The sequence below is a fragment of the Endocarpon pusillum genome, assembly GCF_000464535.1.
Source record: "Endocarpon pusillum Z07020 unplaced genomic scaffold scaffold6441, whole genome shotgun sequence".
Taxonomy (NCBI): Eukaryota; Fungi; Ascomycota; class Eurotiomycetes; order Verrucariales; family Verrucariaceae; genus Endocarpon; species Endocarpon pusillum.
In genome coordinates, this window is record NW_006916590.1 from 138,028 (window position 1) to 153,870 (window position 15,843).

At 50.5% G+C, this 15,843-nt stretch overlaps 4 protein-coding genes across 4 annotated transcripts; 2 read left to right on the forward strand and 2 right to left on the reverse strand.

Annotated features, from left to right (window-relative positions):
- Positions 1–476: 476 nt before the first annotated feature.
- On the forward strand, positions 477–1,022 carry EPUS_01059 (uncharacterized protein; the record flags this gene model as incomplete). Its single annotated transcript, XM_007806972.1, has 1 exon — positions 477–1,022. One exon carries the CDS (start codon positions 477–479, stop codon positions 1,020–1,022), a length of 546 nt encoding a protein of 181 aa, XP_007805163.1.
- Positions 1,023–2,957: 1,935 nt separating this feature from the next.
- On the reverse strand, positions 2,958–5,617 carry EPUS_01060 (Glucokinase; the record flags this gene model as incomplete). The annotated part of the gene is made up of 4 exons (XM_007806973.1): positions 2,958–3,425; positions 3,514–3,555; positions 4,080–5,393; positions 5,441–5,617. 4 exons carry the CDS (start codon positions 5,615–5,617, stop codon positions 2,958–2,960), a joined length of 2,001 nt encoding a protein of 666 aa, XP_007805164.1.
- Positions 5,618–6,342: 725 nt separating this feature from the next.
- Positions 6,343–7,968, reverse strand: EPUS_01061 (uncharacterized protein; the record flags this gene model as incomplete). Its single annotated transcript, XM_007806974.1, has 1 exon — positions 6,343–7,968. One exon carries the CDS (start codon positions 7,966–7,968, stop codon positions 6,343–6,345), a length of 1,626 nt encoding a protein of 541 aa, XP_007805165.1.
- A 6,114-nt stretch (positions 7,969–14,082) lies between these two features.
- Positions 14,083–15,591, forward strand: EPUS_01062 (uncharacterized protein; the record flags this gene model as incomplete). The annotated part of the gene is made up of 1 exon (XM_007806975.1): positions 14,083–15,591. The coding sequence occupies one exon, from the start codon at positions 14,083–14,085 to the stop codon at positions 15,589–15,591; it is 1,509 nt and encodes a 502-aa protein (XP_007805166.1).
- Positions 15,592–15,843: the final 252 nt, after the last annotated feature.

The following is a 15,843-nucleotide window of genomic DNA, read 5'->3' on the forward strand; positions in this document are numbered from 1 at the left end:
GGTCAGCTCTCTTCAATGGTCACCTTCCTTCAATGATCACCTTCCTTCAATGGAGAATATTAACTTGAATGTATCTGCCACGCTCTTGCTCAGTATATGATATAGGACTTTCTCCCTCTTAATCCACTCAACTTTCAACAGCAATCACCTTTCTGCCTCTGACCGTCAAGTGGGGTAACCTTCTAATCACACCCTACCCACTACCATTCAAACGTCTCTACTCTATATATCTACTCCCAAGCACAGCTTTACATCATCAACCCAGCTCACAGGTATTCGCGGCTCTTATTCCTACCGACTGTGGTGGACGAACCAGTTGTAGCATGAGCCGTGTTAGAGCCATCATCGCAGTCTCCAGAATGAGTTCGAGGAACGGCACCACCAACGAATTTCTCGATAATAGAAACAAAGACATAGCCAATTATGTCTTCGGGGTACATCTTCATACGCATACCGCCTGTTGTTGTCAGCACGCCATGCACAGTGTTGCTCTCAACGGCGTTCCTTCCAACACCAACGCAAGTCCTCATTCCACGTGGGGCAGCAAATATCTCGGCATGAGCCTGATCTTGAAACAATTACACGAGTCTAAGACCAACAATGAAGAAGTCATTGTCGCCGTGAGTACGGCAAATGGACTATGGACAAACGTATATGGTTTCGTCAACTTCTTCGCCCCTTACCTTGATCTGAACCTACACTACTTTATCCACACTCAAGGGAGTCCGGACCAGTGTTATAACATCAAGAAGCTTTTCTTGGCTATACATGGGGTGCTGCAGGCTAAAGGAGAGTCTGATGCCCATGCGTTTATCCGGCAGATGATTAGTATCTCATATTCAAAAATCATGGTGTCTAGAGCAAAAGTCTCTGTCAATGCGACGGTCGAGGGTCATCGCAATACTTCTGTCATCCAGCGGCAGGACCCTGCGGATCTTAGGGTTCGCTCTGACCCTGCTCTTCAAGTCGTTCTTGTGTTCGGGATGGTGGCACAGATTTTCACCCACGGTTTCACCAAATAAGGGACAGGCGTATCGACGTCATCCAAGCAGATGGAAGCTTTGCTTGCCCGGATATACTTCAAGGCAGTTTTCCGTCGGCTTATTCGCTTGTCGCTTGTCTGCTCACTAACATCCTGAGCGTTGATCCCATAGACCGTCACTGTCCTTTCTGCCCCGAGGGAATCTAATGGCCATACGCGTTTGCAACTGATGGCATCTACCATTTGGTACGTCACGTTACTCCTGCCAAGCGGAGAGGTAAACATCCTCTGTTTCAGTGTCCGCTCTGTTGGTCTATCATGAGAGCAGAAAATGGGTTCAATACTTTCCTCCTACATATCGAATCTACACATCTGTTAGCATTAGAACTCAGAACTGCAGCAATCAGCAGTGGGTTCATGACCATACATGAGGCGGTAAGTGGGGAAAGCTATGCTTTCCAAATCCTCTGGGCACCAAATCCTCTGGGCAAGATGTCAAGCCGAACTCCCAAAACTCCCAGCTGAGTTCCGAAATCCGACTTTCTCAACCAGAGTATCAGACCTAGCACGGCTTGAATGGACAACAGCTTCAGCGAAGCATCCTTCGCCACAAATCGGTTCGCCGTTGCCGCCTGGATTCCCATTCCCTACCATACGTCCCAACACCGAAGGCACTACGGAGGATTCAACGTCGCTCCCATGGTATATCGAGTTCAATAAGGTTCGCCGCATTGGGGTTTATTTGTCTGGAAACCACAATCGCATCAAATGTGACATAATTCCTCTACCAAGAAACCACGATGGGTTGCCTATGTGTCCTCTAGAGAAGCGTGGTTGCGGATCGGTATTCCTGTCAAAGACGGATGTTTACCAACACCTCTATCAGGTCTTGCTTGCCCTCGAGGGCAACGGAACGAAACGCTGTCCGTGGTGCACGCGTACTCCTTATTATCCTCCTCTCTATTTGCATTATAAAGGCGCTTTGGAGCTCTCCTTACGTTTAAACGCTTCTCACAATTCAACACCATAGTTTTCTATCTCAAAATTTCAGCAGCAAAGTCACAAGAGGGTCTATTTTTCTATCCGGGCAATTTTGGGCATTCTACTGCGATAATTAGGTGGTAAATGGCCATCCTCTACCCTCACCACAATTCTGCCCCGTGGCGCCAGCAATTCGAGGGTCCCGCCAAGGAATTCGCAACAATTTTGCAATGCACAGTATCCAGCAGGATTGAAGTTATCATGTTTTTGGCTCTGCTCCAGTTCGATGAAGATATCAATGGCTTTTATGTTTTTGCTGAAAATGATACGGCGCAACTTCGCTGGAAGAGGATGGTGTATGTAATAGACTCGCTTGCGCAGAAAGTCTCCATGATTGCCAGAACAACTGCTATCTTCCTGCATAGCATTGATGGACTGTAGTAGCATTTACATTTTTGTGTGCGAGCAGAGCCCCGTACTGCATCGTGGCCGCCAGGTCGGATACACAGACATCAGTCGTGAACGGGTGTTTAGAGTAGACCTTGATTGATCGGCCCGTTGGAAACCTGGGTAGATCTCCCAGGTGAATAGGCATTGGAATCCCGCTCTCAATATATGTTCGTCCTTGGTATTCTCACCATCTTTGGGATTCTATATCCCCCAATATGACGAACTTAACCATCCACGTTGCGGCCACGCCCTGGTAGCCATATCAATATACCCCCCCAAATTGCCCCTGTAGCTAAGCAGACTATTCTGGTTCGCTCACCCGCTTTATTCGTCCTCCAAGGTTAAAGGCCATTTTCAAGGACGAGGGGGACTCCATGAGCGTTTGATGGGTTACCTAAAAGGACGTTGCCTTGTTATATGAGTCTGATGATTCTTCGTTCGGCTCGATAGGATCTCTTCCATGCTAGCCAGCATACTATACACACATCCCCCACCAACCCGCTTCTTGTTAGCGTATTCCCCTCTCGTCATGCTCATCATAACCCTACAACACCCTCCCGATAAAATCCTCCTCCATCTTCGCCACAGCTGCCTTGAATGCCTCGACCTCCCTCCAACAATCCAACGGCCTCCGATCATTCTTCCTCAAACAGCCCACCAAATCCTCCCTTGTCCTCTCCACCTCCCTCGGCATCTCCCTCACCTTCTTCCTTTCACTGAGTCCCTTCCTCAACTTCTCCAGCTCCTCAAACACCTTCGCTGAACTCTGTGCCTGTCTCGCATCTTCTCGTGCAGCTGCGTCGGCGGGTGCGGGGATAGAAGGGAGGTCTAGAAGACGAGATTCGTTGGATTGGTCCTTGGATGGAGTGGTGGAGGAGGAGGAGAGTTCGGAGGAGAGGGATTCGCGCAGCGATCTGAGGGTTTCGTCTTCTTTTCTCTCGAGGGCGGCTAGTTCGGCGGCGACGCGGGAGGCGATGTGCAGTTCGAGGGCTTTGGCGCGCGAAGCGTTGGTCTGTGTATATCTCCCTTATTAATGATATACAGGGTGGGCGGAAGTGTGCAGCAGCGCAGGTGCTTGCGAGGAGAGGAACACAGCGTACTTCAGATGAGGCTTGTAGCGAGTCGACTAGTTCTTGCGAAAACTGTACGGGGTGATTACTGTGAGAGAGATGGTCAGCTTCCTTGGGATTCATAGGGGTCCATGGAACTGGGTATCTGTTTGGCTTCCAGAACATGGGTAGAGAATTAATTGCCTGCCTCGAGAAAACATGCTTGCTTGCGCCCTCCGGCTTCGAGCCCCCGGCGCCCATCTCTTAAAGACTTCTTGATATGGTAGGTCAAATGAAGCTGTGGTCTATTTCATAGCCGAAGACGGACGCTTTAGGTCGTGGGTTGTGGTTCAGTCATATGCTTTTGGTGTTAGTTAAGTTCAGCGAATTAGCATAGCTCTATAAGGTTCAAGTTGAGCTTTCGGAGAAAAGCCTTGGCAGGAACAGCTCTGAACTGGGCTACAAGCGCACCGCATTGCAGCTACATCGGTGGAGAGAGCTGTATCCAGTCGTTGTAGATTAGGCTTCAATATATACAGTTTGATCCAAGTCGATCTCCTAGCCCAAGTATTGAATAGTTTGAGATGATATGTCCAGGCATATCATGTCAGCCCTACCTCTCCCCTCTCCTCCGCTTTGGACGCTGTCAGCGCAATCAGAGCAGCTCCCAATCCACTTCCATCCTTTGCAAGCCCGATTCTAATCTTCTTCTCGCCTTCCACTCCAATTTCAGGAATCTCTCGGAATGCCTCCCGTATATAATCCTCAAATCCAGGATAATATTCAACAAGAGATCCATCAACGCCGATGTCAACCAAATCATCCTCTTGCAGCTTGTTGGTGGAAAGTACCACAGCACCGAGAGCGACCGCTGCAAGACGTGCCGCTCGTTTTCCAATGGCATGTACAAGTGTTTTGACGGCAACACAATCTTCCATGCTGGGTGCACTAACGCCGAGGTCTTTTTCTAAAGTTTGCTTCGTAATGCGCAGACGATCAGAAGCATCCTCCTCGACGATCGACAAGAAAGAGGTATCGATGCCCCACTGTTTGTACAGGGGGGAGTCTTCCGCCACAGTGGTCAATGATGATGTGTCGTTATCAGCAGAGGAAGTATCCTTAAACAATGCGATATTTTCATCCTGATGCTTATAAAGAGCAAGAATGGCGCGACGAAGAATCTCGCCCAGGAACATACCACTGACACGTTTCTCGAACATCTGAATGCCAGGATTGACTGACTCAGCATCGAGCGCTCGGTCATAAGGGGTATCAGGTAGGACCGACAGGTTATTATCGAAAGAACCCCATTCTGTGTTGATGATCATAAGACCTGTGGATTTGTCATATGCCGCTGAGCCCAATTCGGCGTCAATCTGTGCCATCTTCTTCACCCTATTCAATTTCTCCACGTATGCGCCGTTTGTTCCAGTCCCAAAGATGGCACCAATCAGGGTTCCTGTCTTGCCTGGAGAGGTATAAGATCTAGCCATAAGCGTTCCGACAGTATCGTTGACCAGTGCGGCAACAATGACTGGCAGGTTGAGGGCATCGATCTCTTTCTGCAGGAGAGCACAAACATCCTGGCCAATCGCTTCCTCGATGTCGAACCCTTTCGTCCACCTTATCAATTTTCCCTTGTTGATGCCTAACTGATTCACTGGGAAGGAGAATGTGAACCCAAGGTCGAGATACTGTTGCTGAGATGGTCGACGCCGATGAGCTTCGAACTTGTCGTTATGATGGGTCTTTAAGAATATCTCAATTTGTTTTGCGAGGAACTCAAAAAGCTCGTGTGCTTTCTTGGCCTCCATCAAAGCATGAGGTACGGCAACTTTGGACTGCGTCAGAGAAAAGGTCTGGTTACCGTGCAGCACAATGCTGCAAACACGAAAGTTCGTGCCACCGAGGTCAACCGCAAGATAGATGCCCTAGAACTTGTCAATTACGCTCTGCAATATCCGGCGTGACGCGCTACCTTCTCAGTTCCATTGGGGACCGCAGTAACGTAGGAGGGTATCTGGCTCATTGTCGCCCCTTGCTTCTCCAGACCTTCGTCCATTTCCCGGATGAATTCTTTAACACCTTTTCCGACTTCCTCAGTTGAGTAGTCGAACTCTGCAGCAATCCGCTTTGCTTCTGCAGCGAGCGCCATGTTGGTCAGAGCTGGGGAATATGGTAGCTCGGAGGAGAAAAGAGATCTAGGTTTGCACTGTGTACCCGGCTCAAGCTGATCAAAATATGCTTCTTGTCTTCGCACGTTATCACCAAATGGCCTCAGTCGAGTGCTCCTTAGGTGGTTCGGAGTTGAGGGATGCCAGAATTGGACAACTAGAACCAATAGAACAACAAATGCTGGGAGAAGTTGATAGGCAGGAAACTTCTGTGCACCCAATGTTTTACGGCGGCTCTTGTAAGGATTAGAGAATTCTCCAGTGCTTTGGTCGTGAGCGGCAACAGGGGTTCTGGATCTTGTACTGCGTGAAGCCAGCTTCGCAGGCCCGCAGCGGGGCAGAACATGGGCGGGGAGAGGGGCAGGATTTGGCAACGATGAGAGCACGTGAGGAGATCAAACTGAAGTCAGAAGAAAGTAACTATTTCAGGTCGCCTGAGAGCCAGGTTCTTTCAGCAGTCGTGCTTGGAAGAGGCAGGCTGGGGTAAGTAATTGTTTTGAATTAGGCTTTGAGAGAGGTAAGGACCGGAGGACCGCGAATGACAATGGGAGTCACCCCCACCTGAACTTCGGGGGGCGGACTAGGGGCACCTCAAGCTGCGGGGTCCTCCACAGGCAAGATCTGATGGACGGTCCTCTGTGGTCACGCTATGCCAGCAGCTCTGCTATCTTTGAAAGACCCTTTGATCGATCCGTATAGCTCAAGCTCAACCCTTTCCCTGGTTGCTGCCGTCTTCGAATCCATGAATACCTCCGTCTAGTATCCAGTGCTCATTATCATCATTGTCGTCTTGAACCCTTCTCCATGTCTCCCGTCGTTCCGTAGGCTCTCGTACCTTTCCTTTCCCTTTCTCTTCATCCGGCGCCTTCCATATGGGTCGAATGAGCCCTCCACCAGCAAGTAGCGGGTTCCGACTCAGCCCCTGTCCTGTCTGGCTCATACTTGAATCTACTTCCTGGTCCTCGTCTGCCGCGTCGGCTGCGTCATCTGCTTCGGGTGGAGCAGTGCTTCTGACGTTCTCATAGGTACGTACCAGCTTCCCGTTTCTGATACTCATCGACATGACCATCTTCTTCTTCTCCCACTCTGGCTTGTTGGCTTCGCCCAATTCCCTCAAGTACTTCTGTTGTTTCTTGAGTGCTGCTGCTCGTTGCACTGGACTCATCCATTGCGTGGCCCCGGAAGTGACTGTCATATCAAAGTCGGCAGCTTCGTCATGCACTTTAGTACGTTGCGCATTGTCTCTCTGAAATGCTAGTAGTCTGTCTCGATGAGCCCGCGCTTTGGCAGCCGCCGCTGAGGCTTCATCTCCGCTACTTTCGGGTGTTGCTACACGGGATCCGAGCATCGGCGATCCTCTGCCTGAATGTGATGCTGCAGCATTATGCGCCGCCATTCTTTCTTGCCCTCTTTCATCCTTCAGCGTTCTAATCATGGTCTGCACCTGTTCCTTTGAGAGTATAAGGTTATCGCAAAAAGAGCACGGCTGTAAGCCTTCCAACGCACATATGATCTTGCCACATGACAAACAGTTGGGGGCAGTTTCAAATAATGGATGTATCGATGCATTGCATGGACATCTTCGTCGTTCCGAGGACAATGACGGATTGGTGCTGAGTTCAAGGAGGGCAATCGCTGAAGTAAGGTCGTTGATGCTGGAGGTTGTTGTCGTCTTTTGAGGTGTTGAGGAGCCAGAACTGTGTGCTTGCTTCTTGGCAGCCTTGGATTTGACGTTCGGAAGATCTGAAATAAGAGAACCTGAGGCGGATGGAGGCAGCTTGGGTTGTGATGTTGGACTATGCTCTCTGGGGTGCGTTGGCGAGGAGGCTATCTGATGCGTCTGGTCAGAGATTTGTAAGGCAGCTGGCTCTTGCGATAATGACAGAGAATGCGAAAGCCCTGTCGTTGTTGCTCGCAATGCTTTGGGCATGTAGTCCTGCTCTGTAGAAGACTTGTTGTACCCGCCCCCGACATCGCCATAATTATCTGGACGCCGGAGGGGACCTGCATTGTGAAGTGGCGCCTTGGGCTTCTTATTCTTTCTCTTTCTAGGGCTCGGGCCGTTCTCATGGGATGTCTGAGGTCGTGAAGGCTCAGCTGGTTCGCTAGGCTGCGAAGAGTTGGTATAGGTTGTTTCTGGTCGGCGGGAGTTGAAAGAGGAGATAAATTCTAAAGCTAGGGCCGAGTCACCTAGCAAGTTTTTAAGATGCTCTGCGGCAGCTTCCTTCGATAGAGAAGCAGAATAGGTTATGGTCTCCTTGAGGGATTCCTCGTCGACAGGAAGCAATCGCTGTAGATGGGGCAGGGCCCAGGATGTTAGGTTGCTTGTCATTCCTCAGCTATGTGTCTCTGGAAGTTAATCAGATTTCGGTGAATTGGATTCGCACCGAATCATACGACAACACCCTTATGTCCGCAGGCGTAGATCTCCCGAGAAGTAAGTACTGTACCATACTACGTACTGTACCAGTAGTTCCATATCAAGCCTCAAGCATGCTAGATGACGCCAAGTCTGTGAATGGTAGCTGGGCTTGGTGATTAGGGATTAAATCAGTTTATCCAAGACTCGTTATTGATCTGCGATTTGACAGAGTAGTTTTGTACAGTATCTACCAATTATTTCAAAGCCCAGTTACCTCTTCGGTCATATAAATGGAACTCAATACATCTGGCCCTTCCAACAAGCAACAAGCACCACCACAATCACCGTACACGCCCCTTGCTTACGGAGCTGCTGTGTTAATCACCACAACTATTGTGCTAACGATACGGGTTGCTGTTTGCATAGCGGTGGCAGTAGTAGTTGTCGCCACGGAGACAGTAGCATACGTAGTAACGATGGAGGCAGCCGGGGCGGAGGGGCTTGTGATGAAGCAGCTACATGCAGAGCTGGTGCGACTGGCTGGAACCGTAGCTAGGTAAGTTGGAGTGTTGCCGGTATAAGCTCTGTTCTCCTTGACCGGAACAGATTGCAATAAATAGAGCCCCCAGTTGTACCTGAAAACGATTGACAGTTCGAATTCGCAAGGCGATTTTCATGGCACGTGATCGGATCCGTGAAAAGCGTTGAACCGATCAGCTAGGTACTGAAGCCGTAGGCTGCAGAGCCACAGGTAAGGGGTGATGTGAGCGCTGCAGCGCAAGTGACCATCGCCGTGGTCATGGCAGCGGTCAGAGCCGTGATAGTGGTAGTGGCAGCGGCAGATTCGGTCTTTGATGTTGCGCTCATCCCCCTGTGGTGGTGCTGGTAGTCAAGGTGGATTAGAGATATTCTGAGCAGAAAACGCTCGCGCTGGCGGAACGGGTGAGATTCTGTAGGGTACGGAGAACACTGTCTGCGTTGCAACCTGAATTAGGTATAGATTGTGTCCTAATTTCTGACAATCTGTGCTAGATTGACCGACCACTTGTGCCGATACGGCCCTGGAGGATGTCACGTTTGACAGGGGGACCGCCACGCAGAACACCATAGATAGCTACAGGCCCGGTAGGACCGGCAGTGGCTAGGCTCGCAGCCAGCAGCACAGGAACAAGAGAAAAGGTCTTCATATCGAGGGAAGATCGTGGAGAGGGGCTGTTATCAGGCAGGCGACAGTCGAAGAAGTGGTCAATATGACAAAAAGTTTGTCCCGCAAAATTTCCTTGACGTGAATGTCTGAAGATACTTTGGGGTGCCACCTTCTCACATAGCCGCGGAGCTCCAAAGCGATGTCGGAATGAATCTAGCAGGTAGATGGGCCTCCTCCGCTGGGCCAGATCAGGCTATCTGAGTTGGAAATGTCCTGACAAGATCGTATCCTCGAATGGCAGAGTACAATTTAGCCGCAGGAGGATGGGGTGCAAAGATGTCGCGAGCAGATAACGACCTGACCTGCGTAGTGTCACTATTTCTGCGAGTCAAATAAGCTCGCCCGAGCTCGCTTTATCATTCAGGAAGGCTGGATATCTTGGGGCCTCCAGGCTACATAGTCTACCTGGGCCATTGGTTTGAGAGATTGCGCCAAAGTCGAACATTGAGAGCACTCGGGCTGCAATATTGCCAGCCATGACGCTGCACGGTAGAAGAAATACAAGACTGTGGTTGAGAGACGACCCCACCAGGCATTTGTTCTTGAAGGGCGCTATGTCGCATGAGGAGTTAGTAAGGAGCTGTGCTCAGCCCTGTAAGAGTAGAAACAGGCTCGCGTGGTGCTAGAAGGTAGCAATTGAGGTCATGCATGGAACGCTTATGAAGTATTGGGCGATACATTTACACACCCGAGTCTTCCGCTATGCTGGCACACGGCTGATCAATAAGAAATGCTTCTGGTGCACCCGCCTGCATTTTTCAGCCCCGGCTAACGGACACATGCGGTCTGCGACTGGATTCAGGACAGAGGAGCAATAAGCGTGCATAGTATGACAAGGTGTGAAGGAAGCGCTGAACAGTCGAGCGGAGCTTGGCGGATGTTTTGCAACGAGTGACCCTACAGGCTGGTCCATTATCCCTGGACCATAAGCTACGTTATTGTTATTCGCATCCAAGTAATTTCAGACTCCGAACACCAGCTGTTGCTCCAATTCAAGAAAGCGGGCTGCTGCGTGTTGCTTATTTAGCCACGTCTCCACCCACCCAGAGTATTCCTGGGACTCAGATGGTCTGCTGGGATTCCTCCATACGAGCCTAGACCGCAGACAGTGTTTGCTGATTCACCGGCTATCGGCAAAGTTGTGAGAGTATCGCGGAATACTGGTGTATCGTAGGAATCGACCAAGCAAGATCACTCCGCTTGCCTATCAAGAAGGCAAAGGGAACCGGTGTGCTAACAGTAAGACATACACAAGCACAGAGTGAAAATTGCTTGATGATATAGCGGAGTACCAGAGGCGGATGTGGCAATGAGAATAGGGAACGGTTCGTCGATAGCATGCGGAAATTGCCCATCCGCCGACGGTGTAGTGTTAACTACCGCAGAACTTCCGAGGATCAAGATATAACCCATTACCACGATTGAGCCGGTTCTACCGGATGTTGCTGGCCAAGACATGAAGAGGTGGCTTTAAGAGCTCTCGCTTATCATGATATGTGGCTTGGGTTCGGGTTAGAAAGCATAGAGCCAACAGCATAGCATCTTTATCCGAGTACGGCAAATTGACGGTCACAAAGAGATGGATTGCAATGACCTTGAATGTTGAATGTCTGAAAAGCCCCAACCTTTTGAGGTGGGTCAAAAGGCTACAGAGCACAGTGCGAGTCTATTGTGCCTTGTCAGCCCAGCATCAACTTTCGTGTGACGCGAATGAGGTGGTCAGTGTATGTACGATGTTGATTTTGTGCTTGGAAGGATTCAATAGTTGTAGCTCAGCCAGGAAGAAGGATGTCATGCGTTGCCGTGCACATAACCATACCGATCGGATCCATCATGTGAGAACATCCCTCCCGGCTGTCGGCAGGTTGCCATCGGAAAACTTCACGCAAGACCAAGGTCTGTCTGGGCTGTATCGGAAGTGGTGTCATCTTGGGATAGATAGGATCATTCGACTAACTTACTACGTAGTGCCGGCCTTGTTTGCTGCTGCCGATCCAGCTACCCTCTGTCCGATCCGGGGGCGGTACGATTTCCAAGCCTCAGCCACGGACTTGTGGTCCCAAAAGTCCAAAAGTCAGAAGTTCTAAGCAGGATAAGGCAGAAAACGTCTTTTGCTGGTGATAACGTCCGTGTTTGCACTGCCGAGGGCGGTAATACCCGGCCTAGCGCTTTCGAAGCTCAGCCTGCAAACAATATTCATTCAGTACGACGTCGCTGCAGCAAGCTCATTTGTTCTGATAGCGGTCAGCTGCCGCAGGATAAATAACCACAAATCTCCCTCGCTAGTCAAACTTTCTCGGAACTCTAAATACGCCCCCGCGGTGAGCCAAAGCTCGTGATTAATGATCGCGGCAGGGCAGCTTTGGGCGTCAGCCTCCATCTTGCGTCCCGTCGTCCCTTGGACCGACGCTTACGGAGTACTGTGACACGGATTTCATCTTGTCTGCTTACAAACCGGGAGCATAACACGTCGGCACAGAGCTGCAAGGTGTCTAGCTGACCTCGACAGTGGTTTGCCCTACCATGGCCAAGCTCACAGCTACTGTACATTCAGAATGTCAGTATATAAAACGGAGTGTAGAATTTGGCAACCACATAGAACAATCATCCAGCAAAGCATGTGCGAGGTGGTCACATACCCTGCTGCCACAGGTACAGCGACAACAATGGACCTTCAATGGACTTGCTCGGGACCGTCCTGGACAAGATGTGTTTCGTTCAACCAGCGTTTTGCAACAGGCCTGTGTTCTCTTGGAGACCAGCAATATCGTATCTGTTCTTTCGGAAGAAATGTTCGTCCTGACCCCAAGGACGTCGTGGAACACAATGGACTTGATACAGAAGCATGATCAGGAGACAAAGTGTGTATCCGAACCGTCGTGCTACTTGTCCGACGTACACGATTTGATTGCAGCTCTTACAAAGATGCGCCTGCTTTGAAAGGGCCTCGATGTGAGAGTCATGTTCGCTGGAAGCAGGTGGATAACACCACAGGCGAACAAAAGGACAGAGCAGGCAATCTCATTCCTTGAATTTTTGTTCAATTAACAATGTCAAATCAAATTTCCAAATCGAAACGGTAGATAGAAACTTTAATATCCTCGATGGGTAGGCCTGATAGAGCTTTGAGCTTGACTAATCCAGCTCTTTAGCTTGGGGATGGGTCGCTAGTCACAACCTCCCCTCCAGTCCAGGTTGGGAGCACAATAATGGCCCCAGACTGACAGGTTCAAGTACTAAAGCAGCGCTTGGTGACCCATGGGGTAGTCTCAGGGGAAACATCCGCCCGAAATTTCTTTTTTTTTGAGCCACATCGGCTAAGATAATACTTGCTAGCTACGCACTACCTATGGCTCATTCCAGGTTTGGGGTAACGGGCACGCTAAAAGGCCGCACCGGTGTGGCACTTTGCTTAGCCCTACCTCCACGCTGCAGCCTGGAAGAACGTTCAAGTGGCTCGATAATCACTAGCCGATGATACACCTCGAATCTTGCTCGATTCATCCGCTGCGATTAAATTTTTCCCTGGTTTGACTTCTAACCGACAGTCACAAGATCGAGCGTGCGTCGCCGCGACAGTAGTGGTACGAGAAACGTCGGCTCATTCAGCCGCAGCCCTGAGGATAAGGCACTTGGCGAAGAGGCGGGGAGCCTAGGTGAGTTTGCCGGGAGTGGTGCATGCGAAACTCGACATGCGGTGCCTGTCGTCCCTGTACATCCAAGCACTAGGTAAGGCCATCGCCCATCAGCCGTTCCTGGGAAGTTGCTTGATGCATGATCCTTGCCGTTTCGAAACACGAGGCTTGTGCTCCCCATCATCGAGTCCGTGCTGATGAGATGCGCAGTAGAGGTGGGGTCTAAGCCGCATTGCTAGGGGTGTTACTCACGGACAAAGGCTTTCTATTCAATGTTTCTAGATACTCTCTTGGGCACAATCTATCTGTGAAATCACACACGGCATGACGGACCGACCGGAACTGGACCCTACCGTCCTGATTTCCACTTAATCCAGGAACAGTGCTCCTATAACCGATTACCTTGAAACCTGCAACGGCGGAACCCCTCTGTTGACCCATGGTCCTTGGCCCCCCACGGCGCCCGTGTCCATCTTTCTGCAGTTAAACTAAATAATGCGACTGGACCTGGATTGGTGGCTGACTGCGCCAATCGTCCCCCCAAACTAGCGCTTCCTATCCGCATCTATCGACTGGAATACCTGGAGTACTTGACGCCGCCCAAAATCCTCCGCGTCCCTTGGAAAAACAACCCACCCTAAGATCACCTTTCCACCCCTCTCCCGATCGCATAGTTTCGTCCTTTTTCCTACTTGCCTGGGCCCGGCGAGCTGTTCTCTCCAGGAGCACCAGTCGTGACCGCCTATCGATGCTTTTGATGCAAGACATCTAGAGGATTTCACATATCACTTGTTGGCAACATCATACTTGCTTTTTTACTACGTCTCCTGCATCACCATAAAAGTATCTAACGTGCTGGGGGCCAAGGCTGCAGTGTCTGCCTCTGCTCTCACACCAGCGCAGTATGGTTTTTCACCCTGCAAGCTATGGGCTCAGCGCGTGCTGACCACAATCTCAGTTCGCACAGTCATATCTGTGGTTATTTGCTTGTGTTCTCAGTCTGTCGATAGGTAAACGTTATCGACGCAATCTACAAGTTAGTACCCTGTTTACCTGGTTATTGCCTGACTTCAACCTCACTCCCGGACACTGAGTCTGATCCTAATAGAGTAGTCAGTTCCTCAACGACTACCTTTTCATTCAGTATCAGACGTCGTTACCACTTGAACAGCTCAAGGCCTGCTGAGTCATGCGATGAGTGCTGTCGCTTTTCAACCCGCTATTGTTCAGGAGCATTTCAACATGTCGAATCACTATCAATATCCCCTTTCGCCAATCGGACAGCCAGCCTCGCATGAGGCGAGAGTGCCTGCTACCAGTGGTGGCACTGCTATTCTCATGCGCAAGCTACCTCGCAACACCAGCCGAGAAGAATTGCGGAGTATGCTGCTTTTCGCGAAAGACCTCAAGGAGGTGGACTTCATTCCGAACGAAATCGAGGAGGATCGAGGCTTCACCACTGCAATTGCACGTTTCCGGACTGCCGCTGCTGCCAGCGAGGCGCGAACAATGTTGAACGGCAAATCGGTCACGGCCGGCCAGGTCATGATCGTCAAAGTTATCGATACATCATCAGGAAACCCGCTCAGCCGGCGAAATACGGTAGATAATCCAGGACATCGGAATACTGCACATTCCGTCTCCCCTCCGTCGAATCCGCAGCTTCTTCGGCACTCTTCAAGATTCGGTGACACGTTTCACCACATGGAGAAACCCACGCCATCAAGTGCAGATGCATCATCCGGGCGGGATTTGTCTTCTACCGACGGGAGCTCCCATCTCCAGACCATTTTCTCACCTCAGTCTCCACTTGGTAATGGTGTCTCCGAACACTCACGCATCAGTGGGAAGTCAGTTATCAGTCAAGACAGCAACGACGACGATACAGGGGAGCTGCTCAAAGATCCTGTGGCTTATATGAACAACGATCAGGCAAATCCCATGTCTCCATTGTCCCGACGCCCCACCAATCCTCAGCTTTCCGTCTCAAGATTTTCGAACCTTTCCCTGAACACCAATATGGCCTCGCCACCACCTACAAGCTATATATCACCTCGATCAAATCTGAATCTGCGCACACCAACATCAGCCATGTCACCAAATATAGGAGGCATGGGTCCCAATATGCCATATCAGACCAATCACCAATATCCTAGGCTCAACTATCCACCTGTAAATCCTGCTGATCAGAATCCACCCTGCAACACGCTCTACGTTGGAAATTTACCGATCGACACGTCCGAAGACGAACTCAAAGCAATGTTCTCCAAGCAACGCGGTTATAAGAGACTTTGCTTCCGTACCAAGCAGAACGGTCCCATGTGCTTCGTCGAGTTCGAGGATGTATCCTTTGCAACCAAGGCGCTGAACGAGCTTTATGGGGTTCAACTTCACAACAGCGTCAAGGGTGGCATTCGTTTGAGCTTCTCCAAGAATCCGCTGGGTGTTCGCGCTGGGCAGCAGGGAGGTGGACATCCTGCCACACCTCTTAGTCCACAAGGTCCAATGCCCACATCGAGTGGCTTAGGTCCTATGTCGCCTGGCGGTTTTCCTACAGCGCATGGACCTCCTCCTGGCCTCAGCGTACCGCCTGGGTTGGGCATGCCTGCTGCTCCCATGACACCGTCGATGATGAATGGAGGGTTCTCGGACCGACAAGCCATGACCTCGATGCGGGGTCAGAGTATGGGCGGGACAACATCTCCACCAGGCGTGGGCGGGATCTATCCTGATTATATGATGGGCCGCTAACGTTTCCCGGCTATAAACAGCGTTCTGACTCTTTTAACTCTCGTCGATGTTTGGTTTGTTGAGGCTGGTCATTCTGATCCTCATGTTTCTCTCCTTCTTCGGTATTTTCGTGCCTCACAGCGAATGATTTTGGTCCTTTTTTCCCAACTTGTGGTATCGGTAGCATTGGATTATGGTTGGTGGCGTCCAGCGAGGCTTCGATGTGGTTGACATGATCGGATACCTTTCTCTCGTATTTGCACAGATGATTCC